General features: G+C 38.8%; 1 protein-coding gene and 1 pseudogene across 1 annotated transcript; both read left to right on the top strand.

Annotated features, from left to right (window-relative positions):
* Positions 1 to 205: 205 nt before the first annotated feature.
* LOC148722979 (uncharacterized) lies at positions 206 to 1,479 on the top strand (annotated as a pseudogene).
* A 13,313-nt stretch (positions 1,480 to 14,792) lies between these two features.
* Positions 14,793 to 22,430, top strand: LOC148722978 (uncharacterized). The gene is made up of 6 exons (XM_088733418.1): positions 14,793 to 17,002; positions 17,367 to 17,543; positions 18,109 to 19,012; positions 20,256 to 20,369; positions 20,870 to 20,932; positions 22,230 to 22,430. Exons 1-3 carry the CDS (start codon positions 16,699 to 16,701, stop codon positions 18,255 to 18,257), a joined length of 630 nt encoding a protein of 209 aa, XP_088589544.1. The 5' UTR covers positions 14,793 to 16,698; the 3' UTR covers positions 18,258 to 19,012; positions 20,256 to 20,369; positions 20,870 to 20,932; positions 22,230 to 22,430.
* Positions 22,431 to 22,765: the final 335 nt, after the last annotated feature.

The raw sequence follows: 22,765 nt of genomic DNA, 5'->3' as shown, positions 1-22,765 counted from the left end.
GGAGGCAACCTTGTCGTACCCCTTGCTGGAGAGGAAACGACGAGGAAAATCAGCCGTTGTTAATCACCCGGGAGGTAATATCCGTGTAGATAACCTGTACCCAACGACAAAAGTCGGGCCCGAAATTAAAGCGACGTAGCACACGTTGTAAAAACTGGTGATTTACGCGATCGAAAGCCTTCTCTTGGTCGAAGCTAACAATCGTATGGTGTATGGAATTCTGACTGAAAGGATCAAGTACCATCAAAGCAAAGTGATTACTTTCTCCGATTTTAAGAACCTTGACACAGATAAACTGAAAGAGACCCTTAGTATAGCACCTTGGCATGTGGGAGAAATATTTGACTGTGTTGAGGATTGTTATGATTATTGGATAAAACTTCTGAGAACTATTTTGTCAGAGTATTTGCCAGTGAAGAAATTGAAAGTCAGGGCAAAAGATGTTTCCTATATGACCCCAGCATGGAAATCTGCTATAAGGACTAAACGTAAGTTTGCCAAAAGGTTCAACCAAAACTGAATACCAGAAAACTTGGAGCTCAAGAGGAAATGGAGGAATGAGGTTACACGACAAAGGCGAATAGCCATAAAGCAATACTGGGAGGAAGTATCACACGATCTGAAGAATAATCCTAAGAATTTTTTTCAACCTTCAAACCATTCTTGGATAGAAAGGACAAAGAGGAGAACAGAAAGAGAGAAATACATTTGTCTATTAATGGTACATTGGAAAAAGATAGGCTAGTGGTGGCAGAGTATCTTTCTGAGTATTTCTCATCCATAGCCAAAGGAATAGGAGGTGAACAGGTAGATGATTTAACGGAGGGGCATTTTATTGAGTATAGCAGTCTACATCTCATTTCTTCACATATGGCAGAATCAAATGATTCCTTTTGTTTCAGACCTGTAAATCATAATGAAGTGAAGGATGCTCTTGAAAATCTTAATACTCGTAAAGCAATTGGATATGAATGTTGGCAACCCAGAATTTTAAAATTATTAGCTGAGGAATTGGCTCCTTCACTAATCAGGATTCTCAATACTAGCATTGAACAAGGGAAATGGTTATCTGACTGGAAGATAAGGGTATGGGTACCTGTCTTCAAGAGTAACAACAGAGAAGAAGTTAAGAATTATCGACCAATTACAGTTTTACCCACCCTCGATAAGCTGTTTGAGAAACTATTGGGAAAGCAGTTTACAGAGTATATGGATCCTAAACTTAGCAATAGCCTGACAGCCTATCGAAAGAACAATGGATGTGAAACCACATTACTGAGACTAGTTGAGAAATGGAAGCTGGATCTAGATAGTAGAAAAGTTGTAGGAGTATTATCCTCTGACATGAGTAAGGCATTTGACTCTGTTAGTCTACCACTGCTCATTAAGAAAATGCCGAGACCGCCACAGCTAAGAGATTGGGGGCAGGACGCTCGGCTAACCGTTTCAATTCAACAACCCCACAAATGGCGAGATTAAAGCGTTCACCTTAGAAATGACCGATTTCGGGACACACAAAAATGTAGAGAGCGATAGGAGCTCGCTAATTCCCAGGGTGTTAACGATGAGTGATCGGTCGACAAGAGAAAGAGAGCGGGATTTCCATAAATTTAGATGCTTTTCTAATTTCTCTAGTTTTGGCTGCCAGTTATCTAATTCAGTATCGCGGCCGAAAACAACACCTAGGATTTTAATTTTTGTCATCCATTTGAGGCCGAGTGGTTGGTCGTAGCGCGTACGCCACGCCCCCAACCACATGGCCTTTGTTTTCGTGAGATTAAGGCGTGCCCCGAAGCCACGCTCGTAAATATTAATCATGTTGAAGAGAACTTGCAGAGAGCGATAAGATTTCACTGTACAGGTCGTATCGTCGGCATAATTTCCAACTTTATAGCAAAGACCATGTACGCCCGGAAAGAGAAAGCCTTTGATCTCAGGATTATTTCGGATTTTGCATGCGAGAGTTTCAACGCACAAGACATAGAGCAGGGGAGACGGAATCCCCCTCTCTTACCCCACCGGACAAAGGAATCGCATCGGTTAGCCATTCATTAACAATCACACGCATATTGGCACCATTATATAAGGTGTTAATCCAAAAAAAAAAAAAAGACGGGCCAAAACCAAAACGGGGTAAGAGGCTTTGCAGAAAGGTGCGATTAACGCAATCGAAGACTTTCTCTTAATCTAAACTGAGCAAAATGCCGGTTTCATTCTTGCGGTCGATGTAATCTAAGATATCTCTTAGTAAATGTAAGTTTTAAGTAATTTTTCGTCCAGGCACAGAGAAAGTTTGATCAGGGGGAACGATATATTCCAGAACTTTAGAGAGTCGAAGAGAGAGAACTTTTGGGCATAACTCCTAATCAACGTTTGAGAGGGAATCGGACACCAATTTTTCAGATTCTTACGATCTCCTTCCTTAAAAATAACGCGTGTGTTGCTCATCTTCATGGAATCACACATCTCCCCAGTTCGGTAGCATGCATTTAAGACTCGACATAAATGTGGAGCTAAACGATCCCAAAACCTAGCGTATAATTTAACCGAAAGGCCATCAGGGCTAGGCGATTTATTCCTATTCATATTTTTCATAGCGAGAGTAAGTTCGTCAAGCGTGATCTTGCCTTCATAAGATGACACCTGATCAAAAGTTAATTTCCGTGATAGAGAAGATAAAAGATCTTCTTGAGGAGCAGCATCTATCGCTTCTTCGGAAAAGAGCTGAGTGTAGAAATCGATAGGAGCTTTTTCAATCTCCTCTAGGGAAGAGACTTCGATACCGGTAGAATCATAAACCGAAGAGATGTGGGATCGTTGAGCTTTAATTCTTTGTAAATTAAAAAGTATCGACTGGGGCGTTCGCCTTCCTCTAGCCGTTCTGTTCTACTTCGAATAATGATTCCTTCGACTTTTTTAGTTCGAAGGGCTTTCAAACGACATTCGTTGTCAGAAATTAAAGGGATAACGGAATTGTCTCCGTCAACTAAACGTTGACGAAGACGGATCAATTTATGCGTCAAAATCACCTGGTCTCTTTGCAATTGTCTTCGCTATTTACGGGAGAAGGAGATCGTTTCTTCTTTAATAGACTGTTTTAAAAACTCCCACCAATCTTAAAGACACGGAAAACAAGATAAAAAACGTACATGATCATCAGTAAGGCCCGTTACGTGGCAATTACCTAATTCAAAATGTGGTCTACCAGGCCACAGTTGAAAGTCCCTTGGGAACCCAAACGTACGTCGGCCTCACTGCGAACCAATTTAAAACAAAATAATTTGGATATATCAACAAAGTTGAAATGGTAAATTGGCCACCGTAATGATTACAAAAGCTGACGTTTCGAGCGTTAGCCCTTCGTCGGAGCGAATAGAGGAATTGTGGGTTGTGTGTGCTTTTAAAGGCAGAAAATGGAGCTACGTTATTGGTGGGTGCATGGCAACGAGAAAAACATGAATAAATTAGTGGAATGAAAAGCGTTCATTGATCCCTGTGGGATTTAGACTGCCGGTTTGAAAGATGAGCTTTTGTTCAAGATTTTTACGGCTTTCCGTGCCACCTAAGTGCAAGGAAAGACCGCAGATTGCCATATGTTGCTTAGAATGATTGGGTAAATTAAAATTTCTAGCGACTGGTTTCGATGTGTCCTTGTCATTCCTTTCCACGTCTCGAAGGTGTTCTCGGAATCGGTCACCTAGTCTTCTGCCTGTTTCGCCGATGTATATCTTTTTGCAATAAGTGCAAGTTATGCAATAGATTACATTAGCGGAGGTGCACGTGAAGTGATCGGTGATCTTAATGGATCGTTTAGGTCCCGATATTTTATCAGTGTTGTGAATGAAAGGACACGTTTTGCATCGTGCACGAGCGCATTTAAAAGTGCCTGGTTGCTCATTAGTCTGAAAAGAACCTCTGACCAATTTAAAACAAGATTTAGAAATCATACAGCTTCATTTAGACATGAGAACAAAAGGAAAGCAACAGAGTTGAGCAAATATATCTGGTCCCCAAAGGATGCTGAAACGGAGTTTTCCGTGACCTGGAAAATAATAGCTCGCGCCAGGCCGTACTCAAATACCACAAAGAGATGCAATCTTTGCATAGCTGAAAAATTCTTTATCATATACAGAACAGGGGCGGGCACCCTAAACAAAAGGAACGAACTTGCGAGTGCGTGCCGGTACTCAACTAAATATTTGATAAGGCTGCTCAAATCACCTACTTAAAAGGATCGTTAGTCAACTAGTGTCTTATCCACCTGATGAGAGAGGACTTTTAACCCTTTCGAAACAGATCTGTAGTACCAAGTTTTAATTTCTATTTTCCTAAATAATCGTTTATTAAGCTCCATATGATTGTAGAGCACTCTCCGATTCAAGGATAAGGTTTTTTACATTTTTACATTTATATATATATATATATATAAATGTATATATGAATATATATGAATATATATATATAAATGTATAAATGAATATATATATATATATATATATATATATAACTGCAGACAGTACCGTTTCGGCCTTCCGGGCCTCATCAGTGCATTACTGATGTGGCCCAGAAGGCCGAAACAGTACTGTCTGCAATTAGATATAGCTCTTTGGCATACAAAGTTCTGCTTTTATATACAAAGATACGGCCTTGGATTATCTTTCTAGAGTCTTTAAATGCACTCATTCGGATATTGTCAGGCAGTGTATTCCATAGCTTAGCTGAGAAGTATGAAAATAAATTAAGGCCATAACTAGTTGTTCTAGGTTTTCTAAGTGACAGTATGTAATTGCCGCTAAAATTATAAGAAGAGGACCGAAGTGAAAACATACCTCTCATATAAGCTGGAAAATGAGTGAAAAACAGTCTCTTGTACAATAAATTCGTTAAATAATTCGGCAATTACCTTTTTGTCAGTAATAATTCTGTCCTTTTCCTTTAAGATAATATCATTGGCTCTTCTTGCTTTCGTATGTAAAAAAGGGCGGAAAGTAGACCAGAACTCGCGTGGGTTACCAGGCTCTGGTGATTTCTTAACAAAGTACTGTTTTATTGCTTTTCGCCTGAGAGAAGTACAGGTGTTACGTTGAATTTTGTACGCCTCGTAATTTGCATCCGTACGATTGCGCGTGACTATTTTCCACGATTTGTGGCGGTGCCTAATGGCTTTCCTTCATTGTTCCGTCATATATGGCACCTGATTGCCGCGTACCATTTTCCGCTTATTGGGGGCATGCTTATTTATGACATCTAGAAACAATTGTTCAAATGCATCAACCTTATCATCAAGTTCATCAAAAGCGTCAATGATGTGGAAAGGCACAGATTGCATGTCACGCACAAAGTTTTCCTAGCTAAAGTTCTTGAAACTACGAAAGCAAATCTTGCGTGAACGAGCCCTTAGTGCCAATGATCGTAGTATTGTGTAAACCAACGAATGATCGCTGATGTGTGTATCCACTACGCAGATGCAAATATATTTCTCTTACAATGAATATATGAAGTTCTTGCTCTCTACTGCGAGGATCGTGCATCATACGTATATTTCTCTTGTTGTTAGTTAGAATTAAATCGAGAGTAGTTTGAGATGTCCTGGCCCTTCGAGTTGGTTCATTAATTAAGCAATGCAGGTTAAAAATATCTAACAAGTCTAGAAGAGATTGACCGTCTTTTGGCGGTCTGTCCGGTTCTGAAATGTCAGCATTAAAATCTCCCGCAAACAATATTGTACTCGACAGTGCATTTGATGTTGCCTTGAATAGCAATGATAGCTCATGACATCATTGTGATTTAGGAGTTGACGGAGGAAGGTAAATTCCACAAACAGTGATCCAAGTTTTCCCAAGGTTAACCCTGAGAACGATAGATTCGGTTTTAAAATCTGACCACTTTTCAGAAGGGAGCCCTTTTAATTGTTTCACTTGGATAAAGCAGATGTCGCTCCTAACATACACTAATAAACCACTGCCACTTTCCTTTCTGTCGCAACGACACAATCGAAAACCATCAACATGAAACATGTCGACGGAAAAGTCGCGTCAATTTTGCTCTCAGATATAATCAGAATGTCGAATTTACTTGAAAGAAGCCAAGATTTGATCTCATGAAATTTGAAACCGCCGATGCTGTTAGCATTAATGTGTCCCAGTTTAAAGTTTGAAACATTATTCCTGGCAATTTGATCAAAGTTTGTCCAGGTTTCGTTCACTGACCCCGACTCTACCTCATCTTGCTTTTCTCCGAGAGTTGAGTTTTCAAAGAAACTATCATTAAGCAGAGGTAGAGAGCATCTAATACAGTACCATGTTGAAAGCTGCGCCATAGAATAGGATCGCAACTCCCTGAAATTCATGCCAGTGCATTTCCTGTCATAGGCGTCGGTACAACCACTACAAGGGACGCCATTTTGATTTTTCTTCAGAGCTTTTCTACATCCAGCACATAGAGATCTTGTATAATTGGATCCTTTGACCGGTCCAGGGTTACTAGGAATATCGCCCGACAGTTTGAGCAACTCAAACTGCATTGTAGCCGTAGCATTACGATAGTAAACGACTCTCTGTCTTGAGTACCTCTTTGCCTTCGGCTTTGCATAAATTGCGGTTGGGAATCTTGCTAAAAAGCGACTCGATCTGGCGAAATCCAGTCTGGAAAAAGTACTCATGTCAATGATAGCGCTGTTACCTGAGTATTTTAAGAGAGACTTCCTTTCAGGTCGGGGATACGACAGAGATAAAAGTACGAGATAGAAGAGCGCCATATGAACACGTTCGTCCGCCATTACGCCTTGTCTTCGACAACAGCCAGCGTTGATTGCGATCAAGCTTCACAGATAAATGGTAGTGTTTTCCGGATTTTTTGTGGCTTTCACAGCTACAACCAATGTAAAAATTTTGCGTTGCATTTCGCACATGACTTTACTACCGCGGAGGCAAGTTCTTCTCGCGTGGGAAATAGGTCCAAATTAGGCTGACTGTACGTTATCAACTGAAACGCTTCTGACTTCTTTCTCACTTAACACTTCCTGAAATGATCCACAGTCTTATGAAGATGTTTCGTCGCTATCGTAAGATCGTAAGAGTTCCATTTACATCGGTGATTACGAGAAAATGTCGTTTCTCTAGGAAGTAAAGCGTTAAGGGGCGAACAAGTTGTTTTAAAATGCACCAATGGTAACGTGAAAGAGAAAAACATATTGCACACCTCGTGTAATGCAATAGACATAACCTCATTCTTCAGCTAAAAGATGTTTTTAATCATTCCACACAGATGATTAGTATTCAATAACAATACGTTTCATGCATTTCACCTAAAAAATTGACAATGACTCATTTTAATTGACATGAAAGGGTAGAAAAACACCTCTAGCCAACCTCGGACAAATTAAAACCTGTTGAGACACATTACAAATGAGATAGAATAAATATATGAAAATCATATATTTTGAACTGCGGTATTTGATACGTATGATGGACGATCCTCGCAGTAGATAGCGCTATTTGAGCAATAGCGAAATTCAGACCTGAAAAAAATCAGGCCTGTACGGGACTCGAACCACTGACCTCTGCGATACTAGTGCAGCGCTCTAACCAATTGAGCTAACAAGCCAACTGAGAGCAGGCCGTTAAGTTGATTCGTAATGAACCCGTGAAAGTGATAAATGAGATAGAATAAATATATGAAAATCATATATTTTGAACTGCGGTATTTGATACGTATGATGGACGATCCTCGCAGTAGATAGCGCTATTTGAGCAATAGCGAAATTCAGACCTGAAAAAAATCAGGCCTGTACGGGACTCGAACCACTGACCTCTGCGATACTAGTGCAGCGCTCTAACCAATTGAACTAACAAGCCAACTGAGAGCAGGCCGTTAAGTTGATTCGTAATGAACCCGTGAAAGTGATAAATGAGATAGAATAAATATATGAAAATCATATGAAAATCAACTTAACGGCCTGCTCTCAGTTGGCTTGTTAGCTCAATTGGTTAGAGCGCTGCACTAGTATCGCAGAGGTCAGTGGTTCGAGTCCCGTACAGGCCTGATTTTTTTCAGGTCTGAATTTCGCTATTGCTCAAATAGCGCTATCTACTGCGAGGATCGTCCATCATACGTACACATTACAAAGATACCTATTTTTTTCACTCACCCTGACAAAAATGCTTACCGTCGCAAATTCAAAGATTGTTTCCCCCCTTCCCCTATTGCAATGTTGTTTGCGGTAACAGAAGAAATGCATGCTTGAGCTGTTACGCTCCAACAACATTGTACCAGGGATGGGGAGGGGGCCAAGTTCGTTCCTTTTGGAAACGATTGTTCCATGGCAGAAAAGTAAAAATTGCATTGAAATGTCTGAACAGTTTTGTCTGGGGTTGTAGCTACAGATTTTATCAATCTTCGTCAACTTCTGCCAATCGTTCTAGCTCCGATCTCACGCTATTGTCCTCACGAGAAAGTCGAGAGACGATGCAGCAGATAATTGCTAGTCTTTCAGCTTGCCAAACAACAATAGAAAAACTTCTAGAGTCAGTGCAGAGCTCAAACGAGCGGAACGAAGAGCTGACTGACAAAGTCAATGTTCTTGACAGCGAAGTGAAATCGTTATCTAGGAGCGATCATGTGCAGGAAGCTGATCAGTCAGCCCAATGGTGGTGGCCGTGGAATAAAGAGAAAGAGAACCAAATTATCGCTCGTCGTTCAAGTAAGTATGTTTCTTTTTTTTATTTGGTACCTATATGTATGGCGATCAGGGTTCGTTAGGATGCGCACAATTTAGCAATTAGTATCATCCGTTGCGATAAGTCTTAAGAAAACGTTTGCCACTTAACATATATACATTGACGTCGCCATTCAAAGCAAATGACAGACGATCTCATTTCAAAGCACTCGAGTGACACTTAGAGCGCAAATATACCAAAATTACAACATCTACAGTTAATTAAACTTTTAAACCGTTAAAATTCCAATTTAGAACATTCGGCTTCGTTAGTCAGGTGAGAAATTTCTGTGGAGGGGTTTAAAAGGTGCCGACCCTTTTGTCCTGGCGGCACCGCCAAACTAAGCCAAATATACTGTAAAAAGGCAGTTTGCGTTGCCTCCGTCAATAGAAGAAGCAAAAACAAGACAAAAAAACAAAACAAAAAATGGTTACTTGGTAAACATGACCTCTATTCTATAATTAAATTTTGGGGTTAAGGGGGAAGTTATTCATATGACTGATGCATGAAATGACCAAAACCTAGAGGAGGATTTGTTCTGCATCCTAGCTAATAACGCTTTCGATGAAACTGTTCATGTTTCAACGAATTAACCACATTTTTTTGTATCGTCAACAGAGACAATAATACTGGACAAGATAAACAGGAAGACTGCTGAAGAAGACAGACATGAGGAAGGCAGCTCAGAAGAGGAGATAGATATAGAGTAGCTTGCTGCAAATTGTTCGAAAACTGCGTTCAAGTTTCGTTTTCTTTTTTTTTTTTTTTTGTTAATCCTATCATTATGTGAAAGAGTTGGGAAACTAAGCTCGGTATGATGTAAAGACTAGATTGTGCTGTTATAAAACAGCGTTGCTTATAGCAATGATTTTTAATTGACATGCTGTTATTCTGACTGAGGTTTCATTTCTGTTTTTCCTGTGTTTCTTTGCTGAAGTTCCCGGTAAGACCCACATACATGGTGCCGTTGAATACAAACAAAATAGTTTCACTCATGAGAACTTGTTTCTTTTCGTCATTTAACGTCTAAGCAGTAAACTCCTTGTGCCATTTATAATGTAACACTCTATGCTCCTCTGTAGGTTCCAAAGTTCTATGAATATCTCTGGTTTTCAGTCCATTTCGATATCATTACGTCGATGCCCTGCTCGGGATGCAATGAGTCCAAACAAATATATCAGTTCGTAGATATTTCCAGAATTAATTCGTCTTAAAGTAGTGTCCGATATGTACATATACTGCTTTGTACCCTTAGCTATAAGGAATTGAACATGAAGTATAAGACTGAACCCATATATCTCCCGAGTATACATACCAGTATATCGCATGTCACACACAGTATTCATGATCTAGAATGGCATGAATACTGAGATATAAGGAATTACATCACTTGTGTATACGGTCCGGGTATTGTCTTAGTATACCCTGACGTGTACTGATCATTATACGGACATTACACATCCCTATATCTACCGTATACAACTGCGTATACTGCCTGTATACGCCCCAAGGAAGGGTCCTTATACAGAATATTTTTATGCATTGAAAGACAAGCCCATCGATGCAGAAATTGCGATTCCTCCTATAAATGTAACGTCAGAGAAAAGATTTCATAATGGAGAATGGGTTTTCAATCAATTTGAGTAGATATCATAATATTTATTAGGCTTAGTTTAATGAATAGCCTGGTGTACTGCTCGTTTTCAGTTGTTTGAACTTGGGTTTAAATGTCTTCCTGTTGGCAGTCAGTTTATCCCCCATTTTCCTGCAGATGCCATGAATCACACGTATGACTGTGAATAAATGAAAGTCATACATGTGAACTGCGGCTAAAGAAATGAATATAAAGCGATCTTCGCAGTAATTAATGAGCACGTCTACTTGAAGTAGTGAAAATAAGGCCTGAAAGGTCTAAGGTCTGTACAGGATTTGAGCCCATGACCTGAATCTTTTTTCCTATTTTCCTCTTCTTTATGTGTTTTCTGTCATCCTACAGTCCTACAGGAATCGACATGACTTTCAAGAGAGTTTGACGCTGAATGCTTTGAATGCAGGTGTCCAGCCTTGCTTTGCGGCGAGAAATAGAAAAGGGAATAGAAGAAACCGAAATGAATCTTTGTTCAACGGGAAGGTGTATCTGTAAAACGCCCTGTGTTCAGAGTCAATTATACACAAAAATACACAAACAAAGAAACTAGAACTATCCAGTATGAATCTTATTAAAAATGACTAAAGAATATGCAAAACAAAAACGTGATTTTTCCTTTTTTTCCTACAGTCATCTTCCCACTCGGATGCGTCTTGACGGTGAACTGTTGCCTTAAACGTTTCGTATTTAAAATACAAGTAAATATTTTGCAGACTTCTGAAGACGATGGTTCCCGAACGTACACTTCCCTTGTGAAATCAACAGAAGAAGTCGAAGAAGACAGCGAGACTGATTATGTGAATCAAATACTCGTTCCTAATTACGTTAATGCTTAAGTGTATTATTCTCAATACGGTTAGCGCTACTCCGTAAACGGTAAACCAAATATTGATAATATGTAATATGAAGAAAAACAACAATTTACGTCGACATTGGGTTGTTTAAAAGTGATTTATGCAATCCGTCTCTGGAATTACGCTCAAGGTAAATGGAATGTAAAGTATCCTTTTGGCTCATCTGAGCAATCCCTTCTGCTCGCACCATCGCTTAGAACATTTCGCAAATAATTTATGATCTCTTCTCTCAGTGGATGTGGTATCTCAACATCTGTGTCAATCTTGTACTCGGTCATGTTCAAAGACACATATCTAGTGTCTAAATAATGTTCAATCCGATTGACTGTCTGACTGTCGTGCCGTAATAACTTTGGACTATTGAATGATTACGACTTGGATATGCCGGCTATTTTAGGCTTGAATCAGTTGCCATTGAAAAATGAAAATACAGTCTGTCGTACTTCGGTTTCAAGAATACGGGAAATTGAAATATCGGATATCATTCCTATACAGTTGCTAAACTAGGAATATTCAATATAGCTTTGATGTCATTTTAAATAGTGTAGGATCCATGCGAAGTGTTCGATAAAACTACTTAAAATGAATAAAGAGATAAACACATCAATAAAATAAATTATGTGTTGTGACCTCGTTTATCTAATTCATATATAATACACGATTAAGTAAATACATGCAAACTACGGAATAACAGATCTAGAATTATCCAGTAGTGTTGTCCAGGTGACTATCACTTTGGTTCAAAACGCATCCGAAACCGAGCTATCCAAAAGGCCACAGACCATATGGACATAAGCCCCTAACTAAAGAATAGACACAAGAAGATGGATGAAGGAAAAAAAATCTTGAATTTTTCCGTTAACTGTAGCGTTTATTTTCGTAGACAGTGGCTGACCCTGACCACCTCAATTCCGCCGGCAAAGCTTTCAAGAACTTTCCAAAAATATTCAACACGATAAACCCCTGCTTTACACTTTGCGTCTCCTTTTATTATCTAAAGCTAAAAGAGAAGCTGACAGTAAGAGTTTGTATAGTTTTTCTCATTCTTAATTTCTCTATTCCATATGCTTGTTCTTGTTTGAAATCAGCTTTTTATTAATCTATTTTTACAGCTTACTTTATGCGGGATCTCTCACCAAACTTCCGCTGATTTCTAGTCACCTTGTGTAAGACCGAAAATTGCGTCCATACATTAATTGATCGTTTAAGCGTAACTTTCGCTCTCGTGGCGTCTCAAACATTCTCATCCAAAACATAGGCCAAGTACAATGAATTTAGCGAAGATGAATGCATTGATAGTGCTTGGATGAGAATTGCTATTGTCGAGAACTGGTAAGTAGGGAAGGAATTGAAGGTATTACTTGATGAGTTTTGTCGTGATGCTCCTAGATCATATCTGATATCTAACGTATCCATCGCTTACATTGCGAGTTTTCCTATAAAAAAATGACTTCGTTATGAAAAAAAAAGTATTGGTAAGAAGTATTTTGACTCTTGGAAAGAAGATTTCTTCAGAGGTTTACCGAAACACATCACAAGCTCTGCAAGGATTGTCGATTGGATTGAAAAGGAAATACATGTATTATTGATCGGATGTAACGTGTCCGACTTAAGTTTCACTTTGTCATGTCATACTTTAAACTGGACCAGCTTTCATTTAGTTGGAGCGGTATGTTTTATAATCATTGGTACAGCTCGCTTAACTGTTTTAAACATGTCGAAAAACGATCACTTGTAAGCCTGGCGCGACAAATACACCACTGACCAAGTGTAATATTCATAAACTTATCCAAGGCTTTAAATTGTGAATGTAATGAACACAATAATCTCCTTACATTGGTATTAGTGAGTAATTATATCTTGATTGCTGGGAAAGAGGACTTCTCGCGCAGCTTACCTTAATACACGGCGCATTGTACAACGATTGTCGATTGTGATTGAAGTGATACTGCACTGCATTTCATGTCTTGCAAAACAACAGGAAGTGAGTTGCGCGAAAATTAATTCAAGCCAACTTGTCAGTTTTTGTAACTAAGCGAAAATACATTCCCACCTTCATTAAGTCTTCCACAGTACCACACACGTAACGTGCATTCTCTAGCTTTGTCAAATCATCCAGCAACCTTGACAAGCTTTCGTTTAGATGTCGCTATGAAGCTGTATGTCTCAATTGCTTCACAAAAGCTCGCTTAATGAGTTAAAAATATTGATAAGCGATCGCTCTTTTACCTGGCGTGACAAACTGACGTAACATTTAAACTAATGCAGCAAGCAATGTATGTCGTGACTGTGGGATTAACAACCCAGGCGTGAAGCTTAAGCTAGAGAATTTAATGAAACTTTGCGACACTTGCAAAGCGCCCACCTTACTAGCGCATGTTTTCTGATATTTATCTAATATGGGTATGGAGCGAGGTTGTACTATTGCCGCAGTTTTTTTTGCTCTTCTCTCTAAATAAAAATTTTCTGAAGTATTCCTCTTTTGGTATCGTTTGAAACGACTAATGAATAGCGAAATGATAAAATAAATTACTAGTTGAATAGGTTATTACCTTATTGATTAATGGATTTACGATGACGGTGATGACGATAATAATAACAGTGATGATGGTGATGGTGATCATCCTCCACTAAGCTAACTGTGAATTAATTGGTTGCAATCCTTAGAGTCATGAAAACCTGTAGTAAGTTTCAACACCAAAAAGTTAACTCAGTAAAGCATGCTTACTCACACACCCATTTTGTTGTTAATTATTCGAAGAGCTCAAGACAAATTCTTTGCAATTTCTTTCATTCTAGATGGAGAGAAGCTTTGTTCGTGTTATAGCTTTAATAACCAGACAGTTGGTAGGGCGTGGCCACAAGCAATGGGTATATGTAAACATAAAAGCAAAACCTTTGTGGTGATGGAAACAGAGCGGGAATGGGAATTTATCAAAAATGCGATTCAAAACCGGGTAGGCAGTAAATATGGTGAATGGTTCATAGGCTTGGAGCAAAATTTGACAACAAAGAAATGGACTTGGATCAATGGTAAACCTCTGACTATTGACAAATGGCAGAGCTCAAATCCTGACCCAAACGACCTTTATGGGCTGATTCATGAAGATTATCCAGTTGGGGATAAAGGATCTTTTAGTACCATACGGAGCTCCATACAAAGAGGTTGGATTTGCGAGGAAGAATCAGGTATTGATCAGTATCTGATAAAATTAAAGAGCGGCTAGAGCACGAAAGAAGTGTAGGGAGAAACACTCGACTACGTGTGGTGTTCCTCCCTACAACTTTTTAGTGCTCTAGCCACTTTTATTTGTGTGAGTTAGAACAGAACAGATAAGATCATTTATTAAATTACCTAAAACGTATTACTTGGAATTTTCAAAACAAACCCATTTCCAAAGTGAACAACAAAGTCGTTAGTCTGCTTTGTACTCTCATAAAGCAGGCTACAATAAGCCAATCACAATCCTTTTTAGAATGGTTCAAATAGTCTGATTGCTTGCTTAAACTAAAGCTGTCATACATGTCAAACCATCAAAGTTCACAAACCATCAAAGTTCGCAAACTAAAATAGTTCGGCAGGTCGAGTTTCATACGTTTCCATGAGGTTTTTTAGCTTTAATTTAATATAGAATATGAAAGTAAAATAATTTGTGAAATCCGGCCTAATTGTTTCTCACAAAAACCCAAGTTTTTTCACATGACAATTAGAAGACGTACTGCTTAAGGCAAGTGTTTTATGAATAGACGACAGCCGAATTTACAAGAACATGAAGATTCCTGGAGATAAAGGCGCCGTAAAATTCGGCTCGTGTGAGGGATGCCGTAGCCTTCCACTCAAGGCATCGGAAGGGGTATCAGAACAAACTCTCAGTCGTTTATTCTTTGGTGAGATCCCATGATGAGCTAGCCGCGGAGGACCTCAGCACGATCGCAGTCGCTTTGACAAAGTCATAATTTCTATGAGTTTTACAGCTATGCCAATAGGATATCTCTTTCATCATACCTATTTTTTCTGTTTGTTTTTTTTGTTTTTGAACACGAAATTATAGACGAGTGTTAGCTGCGTTTGAATTTTTATTACCGTACGTAAGTTTACAACCGAACTGAGCGTGAAAACCTTCAAAACTCGGACCGCATGTTATTTTGTTTTTTCTTTGAGGATTTTCGTCTCTGCTCGCGTTATAACAGCATCTATTACGGCGCTTAGCACGTTTACAAACCTTTGTTGGGTTCTTCTGTTACCACTTTCCGACTCGCTTGTTCCGAAATTTCACTTTCAATCAACAAATAAAAGCTATAGAGAAGTTCGGGAAATGGTCGGACATAGACCGTTAAGGATTTTAGCCAGAAGGCTCATTTCTTAACTGACTATTGATTAGTTCACTAATTTAAGAATGATTTTAGATACTACATAGTTACAATGTTTATCTGCTTTTCTGTATTTCTATTGGCTTTGTAATCGGACCTTTCAGCGTCACCACGCACATGTAAAAGGCAGCCAAGTTTAGCGGTCCCTTTAATCAGTTCTTCGTAAGTTTTGAATAGTCTTGGTAAACTTTCTCCCTTTCGTTTTCTCAACCTCTGGCACAAGCGGGACAGATACGTGAGTACCTATGTAACTTTGTTTTTTCTAGTCTGGTATTTTCAGTGTTGGGCGACAATATACAAACAGATATTACCATATTCTCCATTTATTTAAGTTTTATAGGTCAAATTCGTGTCGAATGCGGGTCAGTGAACGCCCATCATTTATATAGAACAATGGGCTGTTTACCAGCCACCAAAATTATTTTAGTTATTATCGAAACTTTTGTTTTGTTTTACTTGTATTGTTAATCTCGTTATCGACGTTAGAGCCCAGTTTTTGAGACGCGATTCTTTGATTGTGTATTCCGCGGCTTTTCATTAGATTGATAGAGCTTCGTTGTATTGTTGTTTCAGTTTACGATGGATCGATGGATCGATCGATCGATAGATTGATTGATTGTGGGAATAATCATTATTTTCATCGTTGATTGTGGTTCGTGGTTGATTGTCTTTCAAGAATAAAGATTCGTGCAAACGGTCAACTTTGGCTTGTCATTTCGATCAGTAAAATAGTCCCAAACACCTCGTTCACCGCGTTTTGGAGCGACGCCCCCCTTGAACTTGAGAATTTAGATTTTGGTCGCCGCAAACGCTACATACACCAAATTTGCAGATGATATGATATAACGTTTTTTAACCAATGACAGCGCGCGTTGTATCCGAACCTTATCATAATTTTCCATTTTTCCCTTACCTACCTTAATATTTCCGGAACCCGTTTATTTCGACAACCTTACACCGAAGGCCCACCATCTTCAGTGTAACAGACTCCGTAATCCTAGCTACTTTGATAAAGCCTTAAAGATTAATTATAAGGAAGCCCCTTAGAAAATCGATTGATTGGTGGCTATGAGCAAACCTCAAAAACAAATTATTTCACCTAATTGCAATGCCACTCCACAAATTTCTTGTCAGTGACCTTGTCAGTTGTCACGTTCCTTTGACAGACAGTTGTCAAGGGGATTGTTTCTTCCATACTGTTCCCACAAGCACCGGTCCTCCTGGAACAAAAGCTGTTACTAAACGAGAGAATACGTCAAACGAACGCGATATCACCAGTAATCCTGGAACAAAAGCTGTTACTACACGAGAGAGGACGTCAACTGAACAAATTATCACCAGTCCTCCTAGAACAAAAGCTGTTACTACACGAGAGAAGACGTCAACTGAAAAAGATATCACTGATGTATCAGGTAAATTTAAGGAAATGTAAAAGAGCAACTTTCATGAAGCAGCAGAAGTTTGTTTCAATCGATTTGTTTTTCTTTGTTTGTTTGTTTTAGTTTTTGTCATTGTTTAGTTCGCCTGTTTGTTAATTTGTTTTGTTTTGCTTTGTTTTTTTATCGCAGCAAAAATAGATTTCTTTGACTTTCATAGTGGTTTTCCCTGTTAATTTTTTATGGTTAATGATTGTTCTTAAGCTTGATGGCTGGACAGACAGTAAAAAAATCAGGGTTAACAGCCAAGAGCAATACAGTGACTACAGAATATTAAGATCTAAGTGTATCACGTTTCAAATTTATCAAAAATTTTAAAGTACTGATGCATTAAATCCAGGGTCTTCAACGAATGTCTTCACCCCTACCGCGGTAAAATCAACAGACGAAGAAAACAACAGCAGTTTTTCTCCTACAGTAATGATAGTAACCGCATCTCTAGGCGCAGTGCTCTTTGTAGCGTTGATAATTCTTATTTTGGTGATATTGCTAAGGCGAAAGAAACGTCAAGGAGAAGGTAAAGAGCCTCTAAGCGTAGTAAAGATTACACCATTATTATGATCATTATGATGAAGATGATGATGGTAGTTATTATTATTATTATTATCATTATTATTATATCATTTTTAACATAATTATTACCACAGAAAAAGAATGTAACGATATCATGATTCAGAAGCTCTTCCTTCGAGAACGCAATCTTGTTCCCATAAAAGGTGAAATATCGTTGCAATTCCAATGTGACGTAAATGTACTTCTGGAATGATTTCATCATCCTCAGTTTCATATTAGAAGCAGCAAAGTATGATTAATTGCCCTTTTCTTTGCAACTGTTCTTTCCTTTGTCAATGTCGTGCTTATAAGCGATTTCGAATTGAAAATCGGCCTTGAATAAGTAATATGCAGTTTGGCAAATGTTGAAACCTAAAAGAGAAAAGAGTGATGGGGTACAGTTATATGTCCACGATATCAGAAACATTTCTCTCTTGTTCTTGTAGCCACAGTTCTCTTTCTCGCTGAGAAAGAACGAAGAATATCTTTCATGCAGTCTTCACCGGTAAATGTCCTTTTTTTTTCGGCAGATGCAGAGAGCGCAAAACCGAAGAGGTCAGGGCAGAAAAAGTCAGTATTTATTGGTTTTTCGTTTGTTTATTTGTTTGTTTCCTCGAATGTTTCGAGATTCTTATCATCTTTACCAAAGACATCACTACCATATGATAAAGCCAACTAGTATTTATTGAATTTATACAGGTTAAGGCAAGCATACAGACAGACAGACAGACATCTTATATTTATACAGGATAGCCCCTTCAGTGAAGTAAACACTGGTATCAACGGGGGTCCTGTTACCCACCCATCCCACCCCAGGGGAGGACATCCATCACACAGTAATCTCGTGCGTGGGAAATTAACGTCTCCTGCCCCTAACCCTGCAGGAGACGGGACCTCCATTTATTCGTCCCTATCCGAGAAGACTAGAATATCTAACCATTTCTTGATGTTAAAGAAAGGAAGCATATTCTTCTCAGTTAATTTTTAAGACCCTGAGTGTTGGTCCGGCCGGTATTGAACTCTCGACCTCCCGCACAGCAGTCCGGCGCTCTCCCAATTGAGCTAACCAGGCGGCGGTACGGTAAAGTTTAACATACGTACAGTATACGAGCTATTGATGCAAATCCTATCCTCTTTTGCACGGTGCAATTACTGGTATTGCTACTTCTGTTCTCCCTAATTAGAATGCCAGTCCATAGAAGGATTTCTCCTCTAAAGTAAGGAGAAGTAAATTTTAGTTTTGAGCAACTTATTTCATTTTTCTTTCACCAAAGTAGCGAGGAAGGCCAATTAGGAGAAAATGAGTGTGTAAATCCAGTTGAAGCAGCAAAGCTGCTTGGGTCACCAGAGAGCACCTCTGATGAGAGTAATACAAAGCTCGATCCACCGCCAGAAAAATGTGAATATGCCGTCGTCAACAAGGCAAACAAGAAGGTAATAATTTAGCTTTAGACATTGAGACGTATTTGAGATCATTAATTGTAGTTCTAAGTCAGTGTCCACCACTGAACGATGGACTTTGATAAACATGACTTGTACAGCAGATGAATGGATAAATTCATTTATGTGGCAAACAGATTGAATAAAATTTTGAGCATGACTAAACGTAAGGAGAGGGAGAGCATGGGATAAACATTACCAACTACGCATCTAAAACAGTAACACCGAAGCATGACGCAACAAGACTGACTGAACACAGACGGGCGACGAGGAAAGGTGATGTCAGCAATGACATTGCTGAACACCATCGACTTACCAACCACAACATTGACTGGGACTCTGCGCAATGCCTAACCTACAGCACTGACTATTTTCAACGACTGACTCTGGAAAGCTGGTTTACTAACTTAGAACAGACTCCCCTAAACAGATATCAACAACTACCCGCCCCATACAAACGACTCATTCACGACATAAACATCACAAACGACCGAAAAAGGACCACCCAACTTTACCGACAGACCGAAACAGACCAATCACGACCGACTTACGTCACTTGAGTCTTACAGCCAATAACATCACGGCAAAACCAACCGATCATTTCATACGAACTGGAATAAGAACATTCTACTGACAACAATCATTCACTTGACTCTGATGATGACTTCCGCACAGGTTGTCGAAACGTCAGTCACTGCCACCGACAACAGTCCTTCTCAGGACTACACTCACCCGGACGATCAGACTACACCTTCACATGTTACCCCCGGGTTCAAACCATTTACTCTCTTATATATAGTAAAATTCCGTCATCTTGAGCGGCCTCTTTTGAAGATTCATGATGAATCAGAAAAAGGTTTCTCCATATTTGTTCCAGTCTTTAAATGTAAAAGTCTAATTCGCCGTGACTAAGTGAATCTGGAGAGCAAATGTCACTGGACAATTCACTACAAATTTCAGTCAAGTCAGCCATTTTCTTTTTTCTGATTGCCCATAACTCCTTTCACGCTAAGTAGTACGATCGCAAGTGCTCATGGTACCATAACATTGTCATAACGCGAAAACATCATCATGAGGCGAAAACATCATCGTAACGCGAAAATATGATTGTAACGCGAAAACATCATCATAACGCAAAAACATCATAACGCGAAAACATTTGAGTATCAAAATACCTAAACAACATAAGAATGAAAAATCATGAAATTATAATAGCAAAAGTTAATTTTGTCACTAGTGACGCTCCATACAAACGCTGCCACTCTTTCATGTTGACGCCTGCCATGATGGAAGTCGTGGTGGAAATTTCTGGTTCAGAGAGCGGGGAGTCGCCTGTTTTTGAGAGCACATGGTGAGTTACTGTTACGCTAATGGCTTTATCATTTTCAATTTGGCTGGTGCTTTCTAACTTCCTGAGCAAACTGTATCCTTTTTAAATCTGCGATTCGTATTTTGCCGATTTGCCGGAGTGAGAAAACAACACGGAAAGAGATAGGACGTAGTGTGTCTCAACTTTATATCTACAAATCTCTACTTTCTTCTCGAGTTTGAAATGAGTCTTGTTGTTTGAATAGAGGTTTTACCAAAGAGTTTATATTTTTAAGCTTTAATAAATTAATATGCTGCTTCAGCCTGTGTCTGGCCTTCGTTTTATTTTCACAATCTTTACGCAAAGCTTCAATCTATCAATGAATACAAAGTATTCTTCATTAAACACCTTTGTACTTAAGCTTAAATAAAATCTCAAGTATTAACTTTACTTTGCATCTCATTAAAGTAGGAAAGTTGAGACGATTCAAGAAAGTTTCAAGCGCCTTAACCTAACCATCCTTACTTTCGCGTTTTTTTGAGCTCTGTGAAAGGGGAGACATGTCACTCAATCTTAATCATGTTGCGTGGGAAAAAAGCCTCAAGGTAACTTGAAGTTAAGAGGATCAGTTGTTTATGAAGCTTTATTTTACTTCAAGTGATTAAAATTTACTTGTCTTGAGAAATATCTCTTATGTTATTTTGGCTGTAGTGTAAAGACTACAATCGCAAGTATATTTGCTTGGGATTCATGCATAATTCGCGCAATTATAATTTCAATTCCCCAAGGTAAAACTTGACGTAAAAGAGGCGGAGTTCATTGACATCTGCCAATACTTGCGTTCCTCCTTTTTAAGCGAGAGTACCACGTTTCCCGTTAGGGGTAAACGAAGAAGGGATGAGTTTGCGGAATGAAAACTAAGTGAGAATGGAAAAGACGGTAACAGTATAAAAATAATACAAAACTAAGAAATAAAATATGATAGGGGGTGGAATACAATAGAAAAAAAAAGTATAGAGGTATCATAAAAATACACGTCATAAGATTGAATTTCATCGCCTCGGTTCACTCCATAGGGTCTATCTCCGTCTGAATTAACGAGTTTTAGTGAGATGAGTTCTATGTCTTTAATGGAATGATCTCGAAAGAAAAAGTTAGAAAAGTGGGAAAAGTTTACAACCAGTCCGGTCCACGTTTTACAGACACTCTTTATAATCGAACCGGCCTCACTGTTTCTAAGCCCCAAGGGAAATAGAAAAAAGTTCCAGATAACACCGGAGAAGCGTAAAAGGAAGGGTAAATCCTAGGGAAATCGATTTTTGTTCGAAATAGCGGAAGTTGGGACTTGAATTTAACCGAGTTCGACATAGCGGAGTTTGACTGTAATGACATGTTTAATGTTGTTGATGTTGTTTTTTTTTTTTTTTTTCCAACCGATTTTTTTTTCTATCTGCATTTTTTCATCCGCAATTTTTCATCCTCATTTTTCTAACCGCATCCGCCATCCGCATCTATCCGGTCTGCGTTTTACAGAAACCCTTTTATTATACTGTTAGCGTGACCAACTGAAGTCAGGCTAAATTGAACATGACATGCAATATATAACAGAACCCAGGCATGTTGGAAAGGAAAATTGATAGATTTAAACAATTTACTGAATTTTTACGTTACACACTATATTTAGAGGTTATTTCACGGTTGGTGAGCGCGCACGATTTTTACTCACAAGTTGTCTAAAAAAAAAAAAACAACAACGGGCGCAGCGAGTGAGTTTGTTTTACACAACGAGTGAATAAAAATCGTACAAGCGAACTAACTGTGAAATAACTTATTTATTATATACATACCGAGATTCATAAGCGAACAGAACTCAGAGATTATCATATCTTTATTTTCTTTCAGAGGAAAGCAACACGCGGTCAAGCCGCCGTCCTGGAGTTGCCTTGAAATGGCTTCCTCGTAGAATAACTCTGTACATCTACATTATCAAGCGAAAATGCAGTTAAAGGGCAGAACTAGGTAGAACAAATTAAGACATCCTGAAAATATTTCGAAACAGTTATATGGAAGTTCAAAATTTGAAATAAAGAAGTAAAAACCTGAGACTTAATTTTTTTGTTTTTGTTTCGCCTTTCAAAACAAGAAATTCGTGGAACAGAGCAACATCGTGTTTGCTCTTTTTCTTGGCGTTTTCATTTTCCTGTCCATCTATTAACTCTTCTACTAATGAATCTAGGCTCTGAAAACGGTTAGTCTGATTTGAAGCCATCTTTCTAAAGAAAAATGCGCCTAAGCTCTTAGAAATGTGCTATTTGTCAGTCAAGAGGTGCGGCGAACGAGCGACACGGTTTGTTCACAAGTGAAAATAATGGTATAGCCAATTAGAGCGTCGATACGTCGTTTTTCACTGGTGAAAAAAAATCATATGTCAAATCAGC

This window comes from Stylophora pistillata, chromosome 9 (assembly GCF_964205215.1).
Source record: "Stylophora pistillata chromosome 9, jaStyPist1.2, whole genome shotgun sequence".
Taxonomy (NCBI): Eukaryota; Metazoa; Cnidaria; class Anthozoa; order Scleractinia; family Pocilloporidae; genus Stylophora; species Stylophora pistillata.
Note: the sequence above shows the minus strand (reverse complement) of the source record. Positions and strands in the feature narration are given on the sequence as shown.

What these genes read in the sequence shown, in the direction of transcription:
- LOC148722978 (XM_088733418.1), top strand. Translation starts at nt 16,699, where the DNA reads ATGCCACTCCACAAATTTCTTGTCAGTGACCTTGTCAGTTGTCACGTT. An exon ending in AGATATCACTGATGTATCAG is followed by an intron (nt 17,003 to 17,366) that starts GTAAATTTAAGG and finishes CATTAAATCCAG; the next exon opens with GGTCTTCAACGAATGTCTTC. An exon ending in AAAGAAACGTCAAGGAGAAG is followed by an intron (nt 17,544 to 18,108) that starts GTAAAGAGCCTC and finishes TTTTTTCGGCAG; the next exon opens with ATGCAGAGAGCGCAAAACCG.